Source organism: Hibiscus syriacus, unplaced genomic scaffold, assembly GCF_006381635.1.
Source record: "Hibiscus syriacus cultivar Baekdansim isolate YM2019G1 unplaced genomic scaffold, ASM638163v2 tig00110391_pilon, whole genome shotgun sequence".
Taxonomy (NCBI): Eukaryota; Viridiplantae; Streptophyta; class Magnoliopsida; order Malvales; family Malvaceae; genus Hibiscus; species Hibiscus syriacus.
In genome coordinates, this window is record NW_024062719.1 from 262168 (window position 1) to 285146 (window position 22979).

The 22979-nt window shown below is 33.7% G+C and overlaps 2 protein-coding genes and 1 long non-coding RNA gene across 3 annotated transcripts; 1 reads left to right on the forward strand and 2 right to left on the reverse strand.

The window, feature by feature from the left end:
* Positions 1-4156: 4156 nt before the first annotated feature.
* On the reverse strand, positions 4157-5487 carry LOC120123135. The gene has a single exon (XM_039142100.1). The coding sequence runs from the start codon at positions 5418-5420 to the stop codon at positions 4455-4457; it is 966 nt and encodes a 321-aa protein (XP_038998031.1). The 5' UTR covers positions 5421-5487; the 3' UTR covers positions 4157-4454.
* A 2545-nt stretch (positions 5488-8032) lies between these two features.
* Positions 8033-12761, forward strand: LOC120123177 (probable arabinosyltransferase ARAD1). Its single transcript, XM_039142126.1, is given in 5 exon segments — positions 8033-8072; positions 9977-10334; positions 10336-10468; positions 11531-11896; positions 12536-12761. Coding segments are annotated over 5 exon segments (1086 nt in total). The 3' UTR covers positions 12725-12761.
* A 475-nt stretch (positions 12762-13236) lies between these two features.
* On the reverse strand, positions 13237-14617 carry LOC120123142. The gene is made up of 3 exons (XR_005516167.1): positions 14393-14617; positions 13977-14304; positions 13237-13439 (listed from the first exon to the last, which is right to left on the reverse strand). It is a non-coding gene; the product is annotated as an uncharacterized LOC120123142 (long non-coding RNA).
* Positions 14618-22979: the final 8362 nt, after the last annotated feature.

Below are 22979 nucleotides of genomic sequence, written 5' to 3' on the forward strand. Positions count from 1 at the left end.
TACAAAACAGTTTGAAATTATATCACGAACTTGGATTGCTTTGGTTCCAAACTCATTGGTTTATGTTAGTAGTTTCCATATAGATTAAATTCAAAAATTAAATCATATTTATATCTTATTTTTTTCTTGGATATTTTGTCCCTAAACTCAGACTATAAATAGAGAAGCAATGTTAGTTTCTCAACTCACTCAACACTTAAAATCCTCTCTAGACATTCAAAGGTTTTTTACCATGTTTTTTCTTATAGTATCAAAAGAGCGGTAACGCCTCAAATCCCAGGTTAGGAATTTTGGGCTTAACCATTAGGGACTTAGAATAAATAATTTATCTTATAGGAGACCTTAGCCCAAATTTAAGTGGTTTTGGGCTTGGTTTAAGTCCAATATGAGATAACAAGGGTGTTTTTAATCTTAACAGAGAAATGGTATCACTAAAAGAGTAATTAGACCCAAGTTTGAAATAAAAGTTGAATTCCCTTAATAGTTTGATGATTCACGTTAGATTTCCCTTCCTCATTTTCACCATATTCCCTTGTCTTTTCATTCCTTATCTCAATTTCCTTTCCTCTCCAAGACTTGAACAAAGGTGGAAGCTTTTAGTTCTTCAAGCATGGTCCAAGAGTTCTAAGGTAAAATTTAAACCACCATTTCAAGAGCTTCAAATTAAGCCCCCAAACACAAGGTTTGGGCTTTTATAACCAAAAGTGGGTTTAGTGGGTATTTAAGGTTTTGGGGAATTTTAGCCTGGTTTTTGGAGAGATTTCAATTATAAGAAACATTTTGAATTCTTTGTAAGATTTTAAATGAGTTAGTAACTCATTTACCTTTTATTTGTTTAGTGCAAGAGGTGGGAGAATGCTCTAAGGTCAAATGGAAGGAAAAGTTGCACCTTGGGTGATTTGAAGGAGTCTCCAACTGTTAGGAAGCTAAGGCAACACTTTTACAACTCTTTCATACCATTTGTGAGTCATTAGGAATGCATTTCTGTTGTGGAGTTAAGTATTAAAGCTTATATAAACATTCATGGTAGATTCCATGTTTGATGTTTTTAGCATGTTTTAAGCCTTCCTTATGACCCTTAGAACTCACTTTGGATTTTAATAACACTTGAGAACCTCAATAGGGTTGTTAGAGTAGTTTAAAGGGCCATTTTTGTGCCTAAATAAACATTTCTAAGACTGAGTATCGGTACTAGAGGAATAATACCAATATTGTTCTTTAGATACAAGAACAAAGTGGTTTTTGGGAAGGAAAGTATCGATACCCATTTATATGGTATCGATACTTATGATCTGGTATCGATACTCGCAGGATGGTATCGATGCCATGCAAACTTAGCAAATTCCAATAGCCAATTTTAGCACTGATACTCGGTGAAGTATCGATCCCGGTATCGATAATGGTCCAACAGTGTCGATACTTGCCTTGAAATTCTACCTATTTTAACCTAGAAGTATCAATACTTAAGTGTGAGTACCAATACCCGAGTACATTTTCGAGCAAGAAGCCTAAATGAATTATGAGCCAAGTTGAGGGACCCAAGAACGCTATGATATACTCGAATAAAACTCCAAGTGAGAACCACTAATTATGATTCAAGTACAACTAGAAACAAATCCAAATATGATGACATAATATTAGCCTTGTTTGACACTCGGGAAAACGACCAGGACACTTGAGTTACTTTAGCGATTGACGATAGCTACGAAGTATAAATTGTCAGGATATCCTTAGGTAGTGCGCAAGACACTTAAGACTAACCATGGCACAAGGCCTCAACAGTCGTGAGGGGTGGGTTAGTTGGGTGTCGAATCTGAAGTAGTAATTTCGGATTTGCACCCCTAGTATACTAAAGGGATACATGAGCTCCGAGATGCAGTAATCCCTCAATTGTACCATGATGTCTACCCTAGAGTAGTGTGAGTATGCTACATACTTTAGTTATATGTATGTTAGCATGAGCATTTGTGAACACTTTTAGTATGACATTATTGTTAGTATGGCACTGGCTAGTTAGCTTAGCGTTCAAAATTGTGTTTTCGTTCGTAGGTCTTTAGGTGGAGCACTCGAGGAGCCGGTCGCTTTGTAGATATTCCAGACAAACGAGAAGTTACAATACGTCTTGCGTATATTTTTATTAAAGCGCATGTATAATTTATAAACCTTCTTGTACTTAAGCGTAACTAATTTTAAATACTCGATTTTACTTTTAATATATTTTTTGGGAGCTCCCTAGTACTGTAAACTTATATTATTCCGTATGGTTTCATGGTTTCTAAATGGTTGTTAATCATTATATTATTGGTGTTTTAAAAGAAAATTTTTTGGTTGTCGCTCTAATGGTCCCGTGTGACGTTCTAATCGGTCGACTGTGTGTCGTATCGGATTATGGTGTTGCAAGAGCAGTACTACCATCATTCCACTCCAATTTTGGGTATACAAATTCTCGGAGCGACCGTGTTAACCTTGGGAGACGATCCGCCTATCGTATTGATTATACTCGTCGGGTGAATTTGTTTCTAATGCGATGATTTTCACGACGACAAAGTTTCGGATAATCTTTTGCAAATTATATTTTAAATTTGTCCTATCAGTGCTAACAGTGTGATTTTGCAGTATTCATTTCCAACATTTAATAAACTCAAAGTCTATAGTTTATTCTTGAACACTAGTCCGATTAAATAATGTGGATCTTTTGGAGGGTAACAAGAACAATTAGATTTTGGAGGGCTATTTGGTAATGATACATTGCTCAAGAGCTTTTTAGTTTCGACGCATTGCTCAAGACTTGTTCGGATGCCTATGTTTGCATGGTTCGGATTCAGATGTCTATGTTTGCATGGTTCAGATTCAGATGTCTATGTTTGCATGGATTCCAACAAACCTTGATTCGCGACCCACCACCAGCAAAGTTCAAACAATATTACAAACTGGGTGACAAGCTGGTGTCTCTAGTTTTGCTTGGTTGTTGTCTCGACTTTCATTTTCCCACATAACAAAGGAGATTGGTCGTATAAATACAGATACGAGTGAAGATTGGTATTTGTCTGCGATACCACCAAATGCTTTTGACAGTATGAACAAGATAGCCAGCAATTTTAACAAGGGCAATTCAACAGAATGATTCAGCTATTTGGTTAGTCTCATCCTTTTGGCAGATCTAGGATGTACAACATAGCCGTACCCAGACCATACAACATTCATCAAATCCATTCTCGTCCTCCCATTGGATGATACTCCAACTATTCCTCTTAAAAAGATGCCTCAATCACTACATCTAATCAGGGCGCCACCAACTACTAAATGAAAAACTTGTGGGTCATTTCAATAGTTTGCTGTTCTGGGCTAAATGGACACATTTCAATCAAACTAAAAAACTTCAGCTGAAATGGCTACAAGAAGACCCGTGACTATGGAAATTCCTAATGCCTTTCTGCCATTGGAAGCTGTTGTATCCCCGCCATAGGTTTTCCTCACACTTCTTGTGTCTTATAGTCTCACCTTGAAGCATCTCCAAATATTAGACACTTAAGAAATTCCGGAAACATAATGAGAACTTCTCCCAAAAAAGGACCTTAAATAGCTAAATTCCCTCGAAAAATTGACCTATGTCAATTGTGACCTATTGATATAACCTCTGATAGACCCACAAAACTTACCAGAACCAAATCTATTGTTACTTGATCATATCCATCTAATATGGTAGCCTACGAGTAGTAATGATGACCCTACAACTGACACTCGCATTAAGGGTCACTATAAAAACTCTCGACCAAGATTGCGAGCGAGAAATGATTAAACCATCTCACCCTTATTTGACTCTATTCTACCTCCTTATCGACACAGAGCATTTTGACACTGCCCAACAGCTGATCCATCACCAGTTGTGGTTTTCCGCCCAAATCAGAGAAAATGAACCGTCTACCGCCGTCACAACACATTTGATCACATCAACAAAAGCTAATCACGAAAGACGTATATGGTTCACAGTGCATAACCTGTTTCCTAACATCAATTGTTCCCTATTTGCATAAACAAACTACAGAGCGGAAATTAGCAAGGAACTGTTCATTACATGACCCTGAGGACTGGCCATCGTGATCCAAGAATCCCCTAGAACAGACAAACAATTTTAAGAAGATAGCCAATCCAACACTAAGCATGAACTGTAAACCTCATTTCCCAATAACACAACCAAGCAAAAGAAACAACAGGGACCAACATAGGTTTTGCAGTACAATATACAAGCTCATCATTCAATTACTCATGCGAAACAGTTAAAAGAACATATCACAGAATCAAATGAACAGTTACATACTTAAACTCTTATTGCAACAAATAAAGGTTTGGGAGAAATAAATATAACAGAGTAGTTTAGTATCTCACATGCCCATTTGAATACACTTGGTGCCTACAACATTTCACAAGATACAATTTTTTTTTGATGGGTGGAATCAAGCATCCAAGCTCTCCATCTGAACGCTGCTTTTGAGAGGCACATACTCCCCAAGATACCCACCAAGATGATCATGCAACGCAATCTTGTCGATTCCCTGATGATGATAACTCTTGCAAACATAGTAGAATACACTCTGAACCAACAAGCCCACCAGATTCACAATCACCAAAACTCCAACCAAGAATCCCCCCACAATAATTCTCCAAAGAACCCCATACTTTTCTCCTCCGTGCACCACCACGCTTCCGAAAATACCTCCGATGACACCACAGATCGCTAAATATCCAAAAACCAAAATGAAAGCCATCCTCGCCCTCCCTTTCAACAGCTCGTAACTCTTCTTCATAGCTGCAAGGCCGTAAATAGGCTCAAGCACCGACACCACACTGGCCAAATGCCAAAGCGCCGTGATGTAAACGTGAACGCCCAAGAAGAGCACCAACACCACCAAAAACGACAGGAATGACAAAAAAGTATTCCGGGAATCAACGGCAATGACAAACAAGACCAAGAAACCAATCAATAGGGCGTTGTAAGCAAACATCAAGAGAGAAACCCATGTGAAGGTAATAAAGAGGCGCTTAAAAACCTTGGGTATGGCAGCGATCGTGGAAGAGAAATAGACCGGCTTCGACGTGTAGAGAGACGCAACAGTGAAGACAACTGCAGCCGTGGACAAAAGAGAGAAGGCAAAGAGGAAAATCAGGTAACAGAACTGGAAGGTTAAGAGGATAGTCCACTCGTGACGGGTCTGAGTCGGATCAGCTGAAGGATGGGATTCGAGTTGATTCAAGATTGGGTGAGTGAAAAGCGAGTGAGCCAGAATGGCGAAGGAGAGAGGGAAAATGAGAGCTAAGGTTATGAGATAGAAGGTTTTTGGGGATCTTTTGGGAATCGAAACGGACTCTCGAAATATATCTGATATGGACAGGAACTGAAGCTCCTCCGGCGCTAGATCCATGTTGTTTATTTGCAAAAGGGATTGCAATAATTCAGGGATCTGGAAGATGAAAGTGTTGCAGATTTGGTTTTTGAAGAAAATGTGTACAGCCTTTGTAGAGAAGAAAGACCCCGTATTAATTAATACGAGGTTACTACGGGGATTTCCTGCACTTTTTATATTTTTGTCTTACTAATTCACGTGATTCTATCACGTACACGTGCCTTTTGGTATTTAATATTTTACATCTGATGACGAAAATGTACTTACTTTGACCTTTAAATTACAACGCCCCGCTTCTTCTCTAATTATTAAGTTAACTATACCAAATTAAACATGCTTTAATAAAGGCTAATCTTGTATGAATTAAGGGTAAAGTACAAATTTTATAACTGACCTTTCTCTTTTCTCTTTTATTCTGCTCATTATATATTAATTTTTTCAATTTTTTTATTTGACATTTAGTTGTTTCCTCACTAAAGTCATGACATAGTTTTTTTATTTTATTTTTTAATGAGTAAATTAAAATTTAATCAGTGAACTTTATTTCCTTTCTTATTTCACTCACTATATTTCTAATTATTTTAATCTAATTACTGAATTTTATGCATTAGATTTTTTTCACTCCTTTCTTAACAACAAAGAAGCCATGTCATAACGTCGTTAGTGAGGAAACGACTGAGTGACCAAAAAATCAATGTATTAAGTTTAGTGAAGAAATTGAAAAGATTTAAAGTATGGTGAGTGGAATAGGATAGAAAGCAAAGTTCAGTTACCGAATTTATAATTTACCGTAAAATGAAATTATTTCTAGGGTAAACTTAACTTTGTTCTTACTCATATTTTGGTTACTAAATTTAAAAAAAAATCAATTAAATCCTATTTTTGTTAGTCGGGTGTTAAATCATAAATTGAATGATGATATGATAGTCATATGTGTTGGTGTGGATTATTATTTGTTTTTATGTTGACATGGAATCTGTAGGTCACTAATGCAATTTACATTTTGCTTTTATATTTTTCCTTAAAAGATGAAAATTTTGTAGTTTCATCATTGTGTCACGTCAACATTATAATTATCATTCTTTGACATCTTCTTCCACAACTCAAGATATTAACAAAATTTTCATTTGATCAAAAAAAATTAACTTTGATGACCATAATAGAAACAAATCACAAATTTAATTAATAAAGTGAAAAATTTTAACTTTGATGACCATAGTAGACGTGAAAACAAACTTGAGTGATGAAAATTTGTAATTTACCATTATTTTTAACTCATCATTTGATTTATTAACTTTCAAAACATTTGTATATAATCAAATATTTTTAATGGAAAATGAACATATTCCATTCTTTAATAATATATAATTATTATTTTATTACATATTATTCTTTATAAAATTTAAATAAAGTAAATATTTTTTTGTCATGCATGCTAATTTTGACTCAGTAACAATTTAACATGATATTAGAATGATGAAAAGAAAAAAAACCAATGTATAAAATTTCATTCCTATAATTTTAGTTATAATTATTAAAAAATCATGGTACATGGTGTAATACTCTAATCCGATCTGGCCTAAAGATTGATGGACTAAAGCACTACATGATATCACCAAATTAGTTAACCCAAAAAAATTCTTTTAAAATGTGTTTAATCAAAAACATACTACATTGTATCAATAAACCTACATGACGTTTATAAAATACTTTTATAAATTGAAGCTCCATCATACAATTTAAATCAAATAATACAAATCGAGATTGATAATCCAAAAACATAAGTAAGATCTTATGAATACACATGTCTACTAAAACTACAATATAGTATTCTGGGAAATATGTTGGAAATCCTACTGCAATGGTATTCCTCGAAAGGATCAGCTACTAATCTACGAACGAAAACATTCGAACGTCGAACTTAAAAAGCCCAATAATATAATCGTTAATCTAGAGCAGCATAAGAATTTCATAAACATAAAACATTTAAGGTTTTACACATGGGATATATTGTGTTTTTTGATACACACACATGGGATATAATACAATCACATTTTCTGCTTCATTTTTATGCGAAGATAATAAAATAATAAAAATATTAAACTACGAAGACAACTGTCAGTGTCAGTGATTTTGTTTATCAGGATGATGTTATTTTATTTATTTATTTTAAATTAGTTTTCATTATCTTAATTTTTCTAATTTTACTTTTGAACATCAATATTCTATTAATTTAATTGAATTTATTTAATTTTTTTGAATCTACACGGTAGTTTTCACGGTAAAAGAGATTGTTATTTTTTTTAGAAGTTTTGAGCAGTTACGTCTCTAAGATATATGTGCATTCTTATTTTCTTAATAACTAGAAAGTTTCTAAACATTTAATAGATTGTGAATTATGATCATCATATACTACTAAAAAAATTATTAATTTTAAATGAATTATGAATTTAGTTTTTAAAATTATCCAACTGGAGAAATGTTGACAGTCCTAAAACGTGTATGAATGTAGAAAAACAGACCGAAAATACAATAAAAACAGATCCAATTGAAAAGAATTAAAGCCTATTATCATAATTATTCATTTTAGATTTTGAAGGAAAATAGAGAATCAAACAATAAATGAAGTAATGACGAAGGTAATTGGGTTGGCCGACATATCCAAAGCCGGTCTGGATTAGTATGAGATACTTTGGAGTATAATGGGGACACACCAACCGTCCAATTGCTGAACTAATGGTGCACCAACCCTGCTCTAAACCATGCATAGTCATAGAGACCATCATCCCTTCCTATTTCTTTGCACACTCCGTTCACAAGCCTTGCTAAAGAATGGTGCCTGTGCAGTGATGATGTCGCACATTATGAGCCGATTTAATCGAACCATAGAAGAAGATCGAATACGATGTCACATGGGGTTTGCGGTTCGGATGGAATTGTTTACGGAAAGCATATTGATTGGTGAGATAGACAACAACCGTAAAAAGTGATCGGACTGCATTTTTGTAGCGATTATAAAGGTCGTGTTGATTGTTAACCCCAAGATCCGAGGTTTAGGCCCTCCTTCTAGCATCAGTACGGTCTGATGTCTCTCAGGCAAAACGATGCTACCCATTTCTAATGCAAATTGCCTTCACTGAAATTTACTATTATTCTTCAAGAAAAACTATATATATACATTTTTCACGGGCCGTAAATTAAGATCCAAAATCCATATAAATTTAGGCGTGCATCAAAATTAAAAGGCCCAACAAAAAATTAAATTGTACTTATTTAAGTAAAAAGGCCCACCAAAATTTAATTTATAAAAATTTAAAATTCTAAGGACTCAACGTATAATTATAAATTAGTTAAAAATTTAAAGGTAAATTAGTTAAAATAGAATATTTATTATATTATTTTTCATTATCTTTTTTGCATAATCTATAACGGTGATCACCTAACTATTATTTTTTTCTTTTCATTTTGACCATCATTTTTGAAATTTTGTCAGTCTAGTCAAACTATTTAAATGCATTCAATCAAGCCACTTGTCGTTAACAATTAACAGAAGTGTTGGCGTGGTAGCTAATAAAATTTGTATGATTACACATTTAGTCATTATTACTTACACAATCTATCAAATTGGTCATATTTTGAAATTAATTCAATATATTTTATCATCCAATCATATAGCTTCAAATCTTTTATATTGAAATATTAACAAACGATACACATAAAATTATCCTCTAATCATAAAACTTCACATTTTGAATTATAATTTGATGATTTAAAATAAATAAGGAAAATAAAAAAAATCGATGGATCGACAACGGAACATGTTTTAGATGATTTTGTAGTTGTTGATATCGATATGTATACAATAGACCAAGTTTCACGTGGTATTTGTTTTTAGTAACAATACTTATAATATTTTCTATTAATTTGATATTTTTATTTAATATTGTTTTATATCTATATCTATACATCTCGTATAGATTGAGTTACAATTTTGATGTTTATTAAGATATATTTTAAAATTTTCATTAAAAAATAAGTAAAATATCATTGTTTTTATCATTGATGGACTTCTAACAGTTAATTGATATTATTCGAATACAAAATATATTTTTTAAAATCTAATTAGTCATTAGACAATTGACATGATAAATTCATCAAATTATTATTCTTTGTGTATCATTTGTTAATATTATAATATAAAAGATTTTGAAATTATATGATTTGAGGATAAAATATACTGAATTAATTTAAAATTATGATCAATTTGATAGGTAGCGTAAGTAATAAGGATTAAACGTGTAATTATAAAAATTTTATTAACTGTCACGTCAGCAATTCCGTTAATTATTAACGGAAAGTGGTTTGATTGAACGCATTAATGACTTAAATTGATAAAATTTAAAAAATAATGGTCAAAATAAAAAGTGAGAATAATTAAGTGATCACTGATATATTTTACCCAAAAAGATTATGAAAATTAATATAATAAATATTTTATTTTATCTAATTTACTTTTAATTTTTAATTAATTTATAATTATACGTTTAGTCCTTTAGAATATTAAATTTTTATAGAATACCCCAGTCACCAGCACATGCACGAGTGGTTCCTCTTCTCCGACCTCTCCAAACCCGGATCCGACCACCTCGGATCCCCCGTTATTAAAGTCACGGACCCGGAGGAAGCCGACCTTTTGTACGTTCCCGTATTTTCTTCCTTGAGCTTGATTGTTAACGCGGGTCGCCCTCCCGGTTCTGGGTCGGATTACAGCGACGAGGAAATGCAGAACCAGCTGGTGGATTGGCTCAAGGGGCAGGAGTATTGGAAGAGGAATAACGGGTGGGATCACGTAATTATTGCCGGGGATCCCAATGCGCTTTATCGGGGCGTGGATCATGTCAAGAACGCTGTGTTGTTGGTTTCGGATTTTGGGGCCAGATCAAGGGTCATTGGCGAAGGATGTCATAATTCCTTATTCGCATCGGATCAGTGCTTATACAGGAGATTTGGGAGTGAAAGACAGGAAGACCTTGCTATTTTTCATGGGAAATCGGTACAGAAAAGAGGTAATCAATTGTTCAATACTAAGTTATGTTTTTTTGTGTTTAGCATATTATGGTGCTTTGTTGAATTTCACTGTTATCTAGATTGTAATGGAATTGAAAGTTTTTATCTTCTTTAGTCTACAGAGCATGGATCATAGTACTAAATTGTGGTTCACACGGCCGGGTCGCCGTTGCAGATTTTGTGGCATTACGGTGTGATTTGTTTATTAAAAATAACTACGTTTTTAAATTGCGGTTGTGGTGTTGAGTTGACCTTGAAAACCGTTACCATGCAGCGGTTATAATGGGTTGTGATCGCAATTTAGTACTATGTCATGGATATTATAGGGTTAAGATGTGAGCTCGGCTCAATTCAGGATTTAGATTAAGAAATCTAGGAAAAGAGTCAAACACTGGTTTTTGAAGTAATTACTAACATGTGCTTTGATTATGCTCTGGTATAGTTTATGCAGGATATTGTAAATTAAGGCATTGCCCTAAAATTTTATCAACGCTCATCATCGATGACTGTTTTCTCCACCATCCGCAAATCATAGCTTAAGCATAACATAAAAGTCAACATCTGGACTCTACATTGACCTTGCAAATACATGATAACTTCAAGCTCATCGTGCTATTTCATCTGCCATGATTTCCTTGGTCGCCTTACTCAACAGTTTCTGCTTTTCCCCTGATTTTTTTTGTATCCCATATTAAGCTGCACTGATAATTGCAAAACTTTGCCTGTTCTCTTAGATTAAATGCCTGCCCTTGACCTCCTTATTAAGAATGGTAGTAAAGCTCCTGTAGATGCAGATGGTAGTTTGAAATCACATCCCATATTAAGGAAGATCTCACATGAATGATTAGCAAACATAATCATTTTAGGTGGACTTAATGTTCCTCGTTTGATTTTTTGTTTGTTGGTCCTATTATAATGCCTATTTTTTTGTTGACATTGTAGATCATGGAGAGATAAGATCTTTTTTAGCATAGCATGAATTTTAACAATTGTACTAAAGCTTAAATGGCTTGGATACCATGATATATAAGGATACAATTATAATGCCTATTATTTTGCAGGGAGGAAAAATTCGTGATTTGTTTTTCCAAATACTCGAAAACGAGGAAGATGTTGTAATTAAACATGGAACTCAATCCAGAGAGAATAGAAGAGCAGCATCACGTGGGATGCACACATCAAAGTTCTGTTTGAATCCTGCCGGAGATACTCCATCAGCTTGCAGACTCTTCGATTCCATAGTTAGCTTGTGTGTCCCTGTGATAATCAGTGATAGCATCGAGTTGCCCTTTGAAGATATTATAGACTACAGAAAGTTTTCTGTATTTGTTGAAACTACAACTGCCCTAAAAGCAGGGTATCTTGTTTCACTGCTGAGAAAAGTACCTGAAGAGCTTATAATTGAATATCAGAAAGCAATGAAAGAGGTTTGCACTATGTTCACTTTCCATTTTTTTTCTTATTCGTTATTTACTCCATTACTGAGAAGTAATAAATTGATCCAATCACATCTGTTCCATGTAAATTATGAATTCATTAATATCTTGCATTTTTTTAGAAAAATATCTCCGGTTAAATTTCTTGGTAATGATATGGTTTTGCTTTTAAAACTTTGATCTTGTGTTTCTTTCACTTGGTTGCATATGTAAATTATATGACTCTGTTCTGATTTGCCAATGATTTTTGGTTTTTTAAGCAATTTTCCTTGTTAAGAATTATCACTTTTGTTTCTGTTCCTGTGCTTTTTGGGTATCAGAATTTCGGTAAAACTTAGGAGTATTGCGATGTAGCTTTTTTTCCCCCTCCATGATCAACCACAAAACCGTGAGATGTGTTCTAGTTGTAAAGCTCTGGGAGCAGTTCTAGAGGAAAGGGGTTATGTTTATACACGCCGGTTTAAGGCGAGAAGATAAGACACTGGTGGTGTGTTGTAGTACAATTCTTGATTGGTTCTTTTACCATTTGTTCTCATTCATCATTATTAATTTGTTGCAAGTAGCCATAAACTATTCACTCTAAACATCTGTCGACTGAGCTCCATTCTGAATTAAATTTTGTTGATTCAGGTGAGGCAGTACTACGATTATACTCATCCAAATGGAACGGTTAATGACATATGGCGACAAGTCTCACAAAAGCTGTCCCTGATCAAACTTATGATTAATCGTGACAAACGGGTCATTAAGAGGGAGTTGAGTGAACCTGATTGCTCTTGTCTTTGTTCGAACTGGACCGGAATTATAAGCTCCTTGTGATAACATCATGTTTTGCTGATCCTTAAAGTTCATTTCACCTGTCAAATGTGTCCTAGCAAAATCCGACTCAGAAGATTCGCTGCGGAGCCTTGCAGGTAGATTTGAGGAATAAGTTATATGGTAGAATGAGGATGCCTTCCACTGCCAGAGGTACTGAAATTTGCCTTTGTGGAAAGGCTTTCTTGCATACATTGTTGTGGAGTAGATTTGAGGTTTTGGGGTATAGTTTTATTTGTAATTTTATTTGTACATTTTAGAAATTACACACACACACACACACACACATATATAAATATATATGTTGAAGTTGTTCCTAATCTTATGTTGTGCTTCAATTAGAAGATTGAAGCCACCATTCTTTGGCACCTCGTGAATGTAACTTAACAAATTCCTATTTTGATATATATTTTGGTCCAATTTTCATGTTTAGGATCTGATCATTATACTAATAATGTCATACATTATTCTCAATTTAACAGTTTTATTGCAAAATCAACCCCAACCAACCGTTGATTTTCAAATTATACTTCCGAGTTCTGATCAGTATACCGTATGCAAGAAATAATTAAAAACATAGTTTTCCATAACAGTGCAGCTCAACAATTGGCCAAAGAGAATCTTACAGTCAATTAACACGAGAAAATAAACCTTAAATCCATTTTCCTCCTCCTTTGATTGCTTTCCTTCTTTCCCATATTTCTCCGGAATCACTCCTCTTTGTGGAAAAAAAGATACCGAGTAATTAAAATCATCATATTGGTTAGCTGTTAAAGACAAGGAAATAACTTGCTTAAATTAAGCTGCTTATCTATGTGATCAACATGTTATCAATCTAATACCTTAAAAGACGGAGTTTGGCAAGTATAGATATGGATACCTTTGTTGATCACATAGGCAATTTCATGAATCATTGGAGTGTAAAGAACATAAAGGTTTGATGAACTGTCGTATATCATTCGTTTCTTAAGTTAAATAAACAAGTAAGAAAAAAAATTTATGTTCAATTGATAAAGGAAATTGAACGAACGATTTAGAGATAATTAGCACTAACTTTCAACACCCAAGCTCCCACCATGACAGTCTAATGTCATAAAGGAGAAACTTGGTAGATGTAATGTCTCCCATTTCTAAACAAAATATGCCAATTTGCACTCTTGTTATCATCCTAATTCCATAGCCAAACGCAACAACCTTCATTCAATATGCCTACTGAGCAGAGAGTTAAAAAATAGAAAACGAGGTAGATTCTTACCAAACTGAGATGGGCTTTTGGGTGGAAAATGCTTATTTCTTGCCCTTCTTTTTTGCAGGTTCAGCCTTGTTCCTCAAAAATTTTCTTTTCCGAGTCAAAGCAAACTCACCAAACTTATGACCAACTTTGCCTTCAGTGATCTTGCATCGAACAAAATTTTTTCCATTGTAAATCCGGACGGTTTGATCCACGAACTCAGGCAAAATGGTAGATCTACGTGAATAAATTTTCCTGTTGGCTAAAATAGTTCTATTATTTTTCATCTTTCCCAGGAATGCATCCACAAACGGAAGCCTCGCAACAGATGGCAGTCTCGTATACGATGAAGCTGAAATCAAATTTCTCCATTTTCTTAATGACATAAAAAATAAGAACTAACAGAAAACGCTGGTGGAATCCATGAGAATTAATAATACCTGATGATGAGGAACATAAGGTTCTTGAAATTTGGGAGAAGATTGTGGGTCGCGTGCTGAGAATTGAGGAAGAAGAGTAAATCGATCGGAAACTGAAGGCCTGGCGAAGAGCAAACAATTTCCCTCCCATTTTCTTTTCCTCTTTGTCGTCGATTCTCTCAAACTGACAAGAGAGTAGGAGTTTTCGTCCTGCGTAGCTAAACCTAGAAGCCGATGGGGCTGCGACTCTATCACCTACAAGGCTTCATATGAGTCCATGGAGATGGGTCACAACTGTTGTCCAAACCCATTTATAAACGATACATTTGCTAACACTATCATCTTATTTAAAAAAATTTAAATTATAGATTAAAAGTAATCCAATTATACTAGAAAAAATTAATTGTATGATATATATTTAGATTAAAAATATTATTTTATTTTGATCCTTAAAATTTTAAATATTTTAGTTTTATCCTTAAACAATTACTCTCATTTTAATTTAGTCTTTAAACTTATTTTAATCTCTAAACTTATTTTAATCTTCCATTTTCATCTTTAAATCCATCCAATATGTAATTAGTTTTAGTCATATTTTAACCTAAAATTTATTTTTTACAAACATATAATAATATAATTTGGTCTAATAATTTTATTTACAGGGATTTGATTAGCATATACCCATCATTTAGGATGAAATTGAAATATTCAAAAGTTTGAGATGAATGTCATAGTTTGAACATGAAATTAAAATATTTAAAAGTATAAAGATTGATTTTGAATGAGAGACGTAGCTTAATAATAATATTAAAATATTAAAAAAACTAATTTAAAATAATAATTTAAGACTGAAAAAAAGTAACCAAAAATGTTAGAAAAAAACACAATATTTTCGGTTTGGGGTGTAACCTAAAATATTAAACCTAAAATATTATGAAAAATTATATATATTCTTGTCATTCATTAGCCTTAAGTTAAGGTGTTGTTAGTAATTGTACACATATCAGGCTATACCAAATGGTAAATGCTACGACACCCTCTCTTCTTCCAAGATCCACCCGTTGGTCTCTGTTCTAAGCTTATGAGCTATGGATTCAGTAGGTGAAACCCTGCGGGATTAAATCGGGTTTTAGTGATTTTATAAAGCTTTCTTTCGGAAAACTGTTCTATTTAATTAACCAAGTTAGGTAACCCTAGAAGACTGGTGGTTGCAACTGACCCATTAATAAAAGGGAAAAGGTTTTACAAGAAATGGTGGTTCTTTTCACTCGAATATCATTAAAAGATTTAAAACGAAGTCAAAAAACGTTGTTATAAGTTATTGAGATTTAAAATTTTGAGTTTATAAGGTCAAGTTCGAATCCTACCATCGTCACTCTTGGTGAGTAATCTATAAATTTCTGTACAAATATTAATTACATTTTAGGTATACCATGATCCTGACTTAAACTTTAATACACCAAAAAAATTAAATACGATAAAATACTTATCTTAAATTATTTTTTAGATTGATATTTTCTCCGTGACATAAATTATTACATAAAAAGTATTTATCGTAGGATGTGTCTTATGTGGACAAAAGTGGTTGAATAATGCAATCGTCACATAATGCAATCGAACAATTATTTGCTTAAGTAGGGTGATTGCTAAGTAGCACACGACGACCTCCATAAGTCTCCAGGAACACACGACGACCTCCATAGGTCTCCAGGAGCATACGCCGACCTCCATAGGTCTCCAGGAGCATACAGCGACCTCTATAGATCTCCAGGAGCACACGTCGACCTATGGAGTTGCAACAGCGAGGGAAGAGAGAATAGTTGCTGTAACAGAAAAGGCTTTGTCGCAATGAGCCTATAGAAAACTTGACGACTAATAAGGTAACTGTAGCAAACACCCCGTTCAAGAAATAATTTAGTTAGAACCCTATTTGAATTTTTTTTTTCAATGTCGCGAGGAAGCCGTCTTGTGTGTATGCCGGCTCATGTTCGTGTTTGTGCTTTAATTTATTCACTATGACACTCTCGATACCATTCCCATGGTGCCACGTAACAGAAATATTAATGTAGCCACAACATCCCTCTCCCCATATTTTATGATTTTTCTCATGTAGTGTCGTCCTCGTTTTCGTTACATTATTTCATTTTCAATGCTTTTCAAAGTCCTTTTTTAAAACCGATGGGTCAGGGGACGAGTAATGAGAGAGGGGGGGCTACACAGTGTCTGATGCTAAACCAATCAGCAAGCAGAGTATTACAATAACAGGTGCTACACAGTGTCTGACGAGGAAGATGCCACGTGGGGCATGATGTTCACAGACAAAGGCGGAGACAAGGCTTTTCAGCCAGCCGGTGAGCTGCCTGCCTCGTGGGCATGGACACACCCCATGTGTTGCAGTGCTGGTAAAAGCCTCCTCCCGACTATTGTTACTTCACACTAATTTAACTAAACTTTTAATTGTCATCTTTATCAATTACATTATCGATTACTATTAAATCCATTACTAAAACATAAACTTTAGTTACATTGATAATATTATGGTACGTTATTAAAAAAAATTCTAATTTAATCTTTAAACTTTATACTATATTAATTTAGTACTTTATAATATCTAAACTATAATTTCTCACCATCATCACATGCAGTAATCTATGTTAATCAATTAAGTTAAAATGTCACGAGAGATGCACTCCTATCTTATTAAATGATATTATATATCACCTCTCAACATCAATACTCGGGTAACTTAAAATGCGTTCGAGAATGATAGCGATCTCTCACACAAAACAAACAGATAAACATGAAAGAAAATGCAGAAGACGAGAGGCGCGTGGGAACAGAATGTTTGAGAATCCATTTTCTACAACATCGGCTTTTGCAAAAATAAATAACTCCATTCTCCCAAAACACACTTTTTGGCTATGGGTCTCAAGTTTCAACTATGCTATTATTATCCCATGATTTTTTCTATATTTAATGAAAACATAAAAGAAAATTTAAATCACAACTGATTTTAAAAAAGAAAAAGGATTGTGCTTGTTAGGCTTATTTTATTCATTCATCATAGTTGGGTCGGGTCATAGAGAAAATCTTTATGTGCTACATGATATCTCAATGATAAAAAAAAATATTTTTCTTAGAAATTTTAAGTTCAAATAATCATATCATCATAATATATATATATATTGTCAATAGACTAAGAAAATAGTCTATTTTGTATAAACATAAGGTATCCTAAAGAAAGATACAAAATTCTAAGAAGCTCTTTCGAATTCATCACACATACATTTAAATACTCAAATAGATTAATTTATTATGCACTATACATGTCTTCCATACATATTAACACAAATACGAAATTAAAACGCTGAACTTGTCGACGTCCCAAGACAGCGACTGGTATTTAAAACTCTCCGTTACTTGTTTTGTCAAGTCGTGGTGAATTATTGGAAGATTATTACCCACTCACTTTATGACCCTACTCCACCGGCCTAGTGGTAAAAGATTCGTCGTTGAATATCCTCAAACCACCTTGTAATTTGCAAACAATCATCCAATTAAACCTCTAATTAATAACTTAAACAGTCCTTATCATGCCAAATTATTCCCACGTTTCATGGAAGTCTTGTTTCGAGAAAGAATGGAAATTATCTTAATCAATATATACTTGGTCTTTTTCTACCTTTTGTAGTTATCATAATCATTACGTCAAATGTGAATTACATGTAGGCATGCCCATTTAACTTGAATTTGATAAGTTTTAATATGATATCTAATAAAAATATTGTTCTAAGAAAAATTAGATTAAGTCAAATTTTTTTTTTTAAAAAATAAGATTAAATTAGATAGAGACGAGTTTGAGTTTACGGTGATTATTTTACTCGAGATTAAAATATATTTTTATATTTAAAGATAATTGATATAATTCTATTTTTTTTCTATATTTTTCAATTAGGTTCTTATTTTATCGAATAAAAATATATATTTAGTCAAGATTGAGTTATTTCGTATGAAAAATAATTTGAGTTAATTTATTTTAAATGAAACTCCTCTAAACTTAAATAAATTCAATTTAGAACTCTTAAATCAAATAGGCAAAAAATTAAAATAATCCAACTCGTTATCTTCTCTAAAAATATAATAATTTTGATAATCATTCACCACAAGATAGAATTATTATTTTCTTTTAGTTGACCTCTCGGTTATCAATGTCACAACCCGATTTTCATTGGAGTTGATTTGAATTTAATTTTAATTAATTTTGGGACTATCTTGAATTTTTTTTAGAAAATTAAGGTCCATTTTCGAAAAACCTAAAAGTTTAGGAACCCAATGTGGGACTTACCCCTTCCTTGGTTGTAAAAAAAACTTATTTTAACTTATTAGATCTAATGAGCCTTTTTCCCCACCCCATGAATAATAAATTTCCTGAGAGCTGGAACCAAGCCACCGCCCCCTTCACCGTTCAGCCGCCTCCGACCAACAGTGGTGTGCACCGCCACCACCCACTACTCCGGTGACCCTTTATGACCTCGAACCGACCGCCAATCTCCTAAACTCATCGCAATTTATCGTGAAATAACAAAAGAACTTTTGAAACCCATTTTTCGATCTCGGCTATTGTTCGTCAGTAAGTGTCACCGTCGGCACCAGTCGATGCGCCATCTCTTCCATATCAAAACCCCGATGATTGATTTTTGAGCCTCGCCGCTGTCTACCTTAGAAACGTTTGAAAGCTTTATCGGAAGTTTTAAAACCTGACTCTATTTTTGAATGATTTCTGCCTATCCTGACGATCGTTCGCCTCACAACCACCGTCATCTGATTCCTTGCTCTGTTTGACCAAAACCCAGTCGGGTTTGTCACTTCACCGTATTTAATCATATTTTGGCTAATATTTTTGTGTTGTTTTGGGTTGATTATGGTGTTTGTTTACCTCCTGAGTGATCGGACGCCTTGCCTCGTCCATTTCTGCGTCACACGCGCCTCCACGCGCCTATGACGCGCTTAGGCTTCTTTTTCCAGCTCATTCTTGCAGAAGATGAGTCAACTGAGATCGAATTGATTGAGTCAACTCAAACTGAGTTGACTGAGTTGACTTAGACCAAGTCAACTCATTGACCATTGACTTGGACCGTTGACCGTTGACATTTGACTTTGATTGTGTTAACTTTGACCAAAAAGTTAATTTTTTTCAAAAAAGTCATATTTTATGTTTTTCGATGTCCTGAGTCTGAATTTGAAGTCTATTTCGTCAAATTCAAACCCGATAAGTTGTTTTTCGGTGTTTCATCTTTAGATTCAATTTAATTTTTTGATTAAGTTTCATTTTTGACGTTATTTCTTTCGCTATAACTCTGAGGTATTGTGGGACGTTAAATTCAAGGTTAATGGAGATCGAATGGAGATTAAATTATCGATCGATGTAGCTACAAAACTAAGGTAATACACTACTACTTATTGTATGCTTTCGAAACTCATTGATAATTAGTTAATGCATGAATGAAAATGATTGGCCGATTAGATGTATTTAATATTGTTGGACTCTTACTAAATTCAGTATAAAAGCATAACAATGTATAAGACCCAGATGGCTCGTATAAGAAATTAGAAGACCAATCAGAAACCATTCTAATTGTAGTAATTAATTAGTAAATAAATTGACCTCAGGATCCATAAAATTTTGATTAAATTCTTTAAAGGTTAAATGTGTGAAATGCTTGGATAAGAAATTACAAAAATAGTCTTATGGAGTAAAATTATGAAAATACCCTTGTATTATAAAAAGACCAAGATTGCCCATGAAAGTGAAAAATAACACTGAAAGGACATATTTGACCAAATTACCAAAAAAATGTACACGTGTTTCGATTAAACAGAATTACCAAAATTTCCCCGAGCTGCGAAATAACTAAAATAACCTTCAGTATTCAAATGACCAAAATACCCATAAACCTTAAAGGGAATGGAACACATTAAACTCTAAGATGGTCGAAGTAACCTCGAGTGATGAGGTGGCCTAATATCCTAACGAATTAAAATAAGTGGATATCTTTGGTAGATTTTGGAAACACCAATAAACCTAAGTGTTGTATAGCCATTTAAGGTGAAGCACAACCCAAGTACGTCGATTATTCTGGATATTATTGCAATACATAAAAAAATTAAACATCACTGAAATATTTGTTCGTCTTGTGAAAATCTATTCAATGTTGATTATAAAAGAGGTTCATTCAGCTAGTGCAATCAGTACTAAGGAGTGAATATCTGTGAAGTATCTCGACCCAAATGATTGGCAAGTGTCACAATATTGAAATCTAACTAGTTTGATTTGACTCAAGTATGATAATTTGAGATAATATTAAATACAATAAATCATCACCTAACCCTTATTAGGTTAACTTAATAAGAATTCTCCAAGAATCAAAATGTCTGAAATGCCCCTGATTGCCTGAATAATGGAATCAAAATCTTAAATTATTCTGACATAAGGTTCATGAATATATTTCTGATACACTTGAAATCCTAAATGATCCTGAAGTATCAAACTCTGACTATCTGTCCGTTAAAAATTAAACCTTTTTAATAGAGACCTTAATCCTGAAATCCGATCAATTTTGTGTAAGTTCATTGTTTCTATTCTTGATCATTTCTAAGCGCCTTCGAAAAATATTTGGATTCTCTAGTGTGTTCCCTATTGACAAATTTTTTTTCTCTGATTTATATAAAGTACAATTTCTAATATCTAGTTTCTGATTTCTGGCATGAGGTACAATTAGCTATTGATTTATGATATTATTGTCTGTTATCTGATTTGTTTTATTGGGATACTATCTGGGTAGGTCTTTGGAGACTCTGAGGTTCAGTTAGCTGGTAAATCATTTATGTTCTGATCATTCATAATGGACTCCTAGATCCTAGGGTCTAGGGTAAGTCCTTATAGGTTACTGTGTTGGGGTAATGCATTTGGCGTACAGTTGGAGGAAAACTCTGTATTTTAAATAAAACCCAACTTTTGATTTCTTTTTTCTGATATTACTAGTTCTATCTGAAACTATTTATTGGGGTATTGATTGGGTAGAATCATGGTGTCTCTGAGGTTTAGCTAGCTGGTAAATCCTTTCTCCTCTAATCATTCATATTGGACTCCTAGATCCTATGTGTCTAAGGTAAGTCCTTATGGATGATGTCCCGGGAAATTTCACATGGAGTATTTGGATGGAGGGTACTATAGTGATTTTAAAAACCTATTTTACTAATAAATAAATTAATATTGTTTTTAAACTATGATTTCTATTTATTATGATTTTGAGGGAATACACTACACGTCTATTTTCAATCTTGTAAACTTGGTCATCTGAACGTTCCCTCTGAACTATTAGCCTCATACCTGTTACCTGAAGAAATGTAAGTAGAACCCCAACTCATCATGAAAACTCTTGATGCGTGAATCAATAAGGAAATTATATGCTTGTCATTTATCTGCATGTCCTTCAGCATCACCTGGTAGTACTGTATTACTGAGCTCCCCAAAGCTCACTTTTTTACTCACCATATTAGGTTAAAGAATCAATTTAATATAACTATCAACTTCAGTAGTGGGAGTTCATTTAGTTTGGATTGCAGAGTACAATACAAGCATAATTAGGGGCATGTAGGCCACATTTGATTTTTATATTTAGCCTGCAACTTGTATGATTTTAATTCTGTTTGTAATATATGAATGGTTTTATGATCTTGTATTTTATTTATAAATTGTCTTATGATTTTACATGTTTTAACAGAAAAATTATTTTTTCCTGAATTTTTACTGTGGGTTGTTCTAGTGGCCCTAATGTGACTCATTAGTTCAGATCGGTTCACCTGTATCGATATGAGGGTGTCACATTTAGTGGTGTGAGAGTTTAGGTTGAGTCAAGTCTTCTAGGTAGATCGACCGGTCGACAGTCATAGGATGTCTGGTTAGTACATGCCCTTAGATTATAATTGTACTTCTCTAAGCTAGAACTCTAAGGTTGAATCCCCTCTCTGAATTAAGCTAACATAAGTATTATGTCCGGTAGGGCTTGACCTGAGCATGAAAGAATATCATCAATATTCACCCAGATTTTATATAGCGCCATGAAAGTTATTTATTCGAGAATGCTGACCCATTAGATGATACGTATACAAATTTCCCACCTTTAACAAATCTTTATACTCCTCAGGATTCTACGACCCCGATAAATCTGCCTTTTGTCTCTGATATAGGTTTGACTACCCCTGTTAGAGAAGTATCATATTATAGAATAAGATGAGAAGGTTTGTGAAGTAAATGACTTTCGATTGTTAAAGTTCTGTGAGGGAATCATAATCTTACATAAGATTGGGACAATAAGGATTGTATGAAGTTTAGTTTTCGTTTCTCGAGGAAAAAATTCTTTTAAAAAGATGAGAGTTGTCACAACCCAATTTTCATTAGAGTTGATTTGAATTTAATTTTAATTAATTTTAGGACTATTTTACAAGTTTTAGAAACTTAAGGCCTATTTTTGAAAAACCTGAAAGTTCAGGGACCTAACTTGAGATTTACCCCTTCATTGGTTGTAAAAAAAATATTATTTTAACT

Bases quoted from the DNA above. Each gene is read 5' to 3' on its own strand.
- LOC120123135 (XM_039142100.1), bottom strand. From the start codon at position 5,420: ATGGATCTAGCGCCGGAGGAGCTTCAGTTCCTGTCCATATCAGATATA.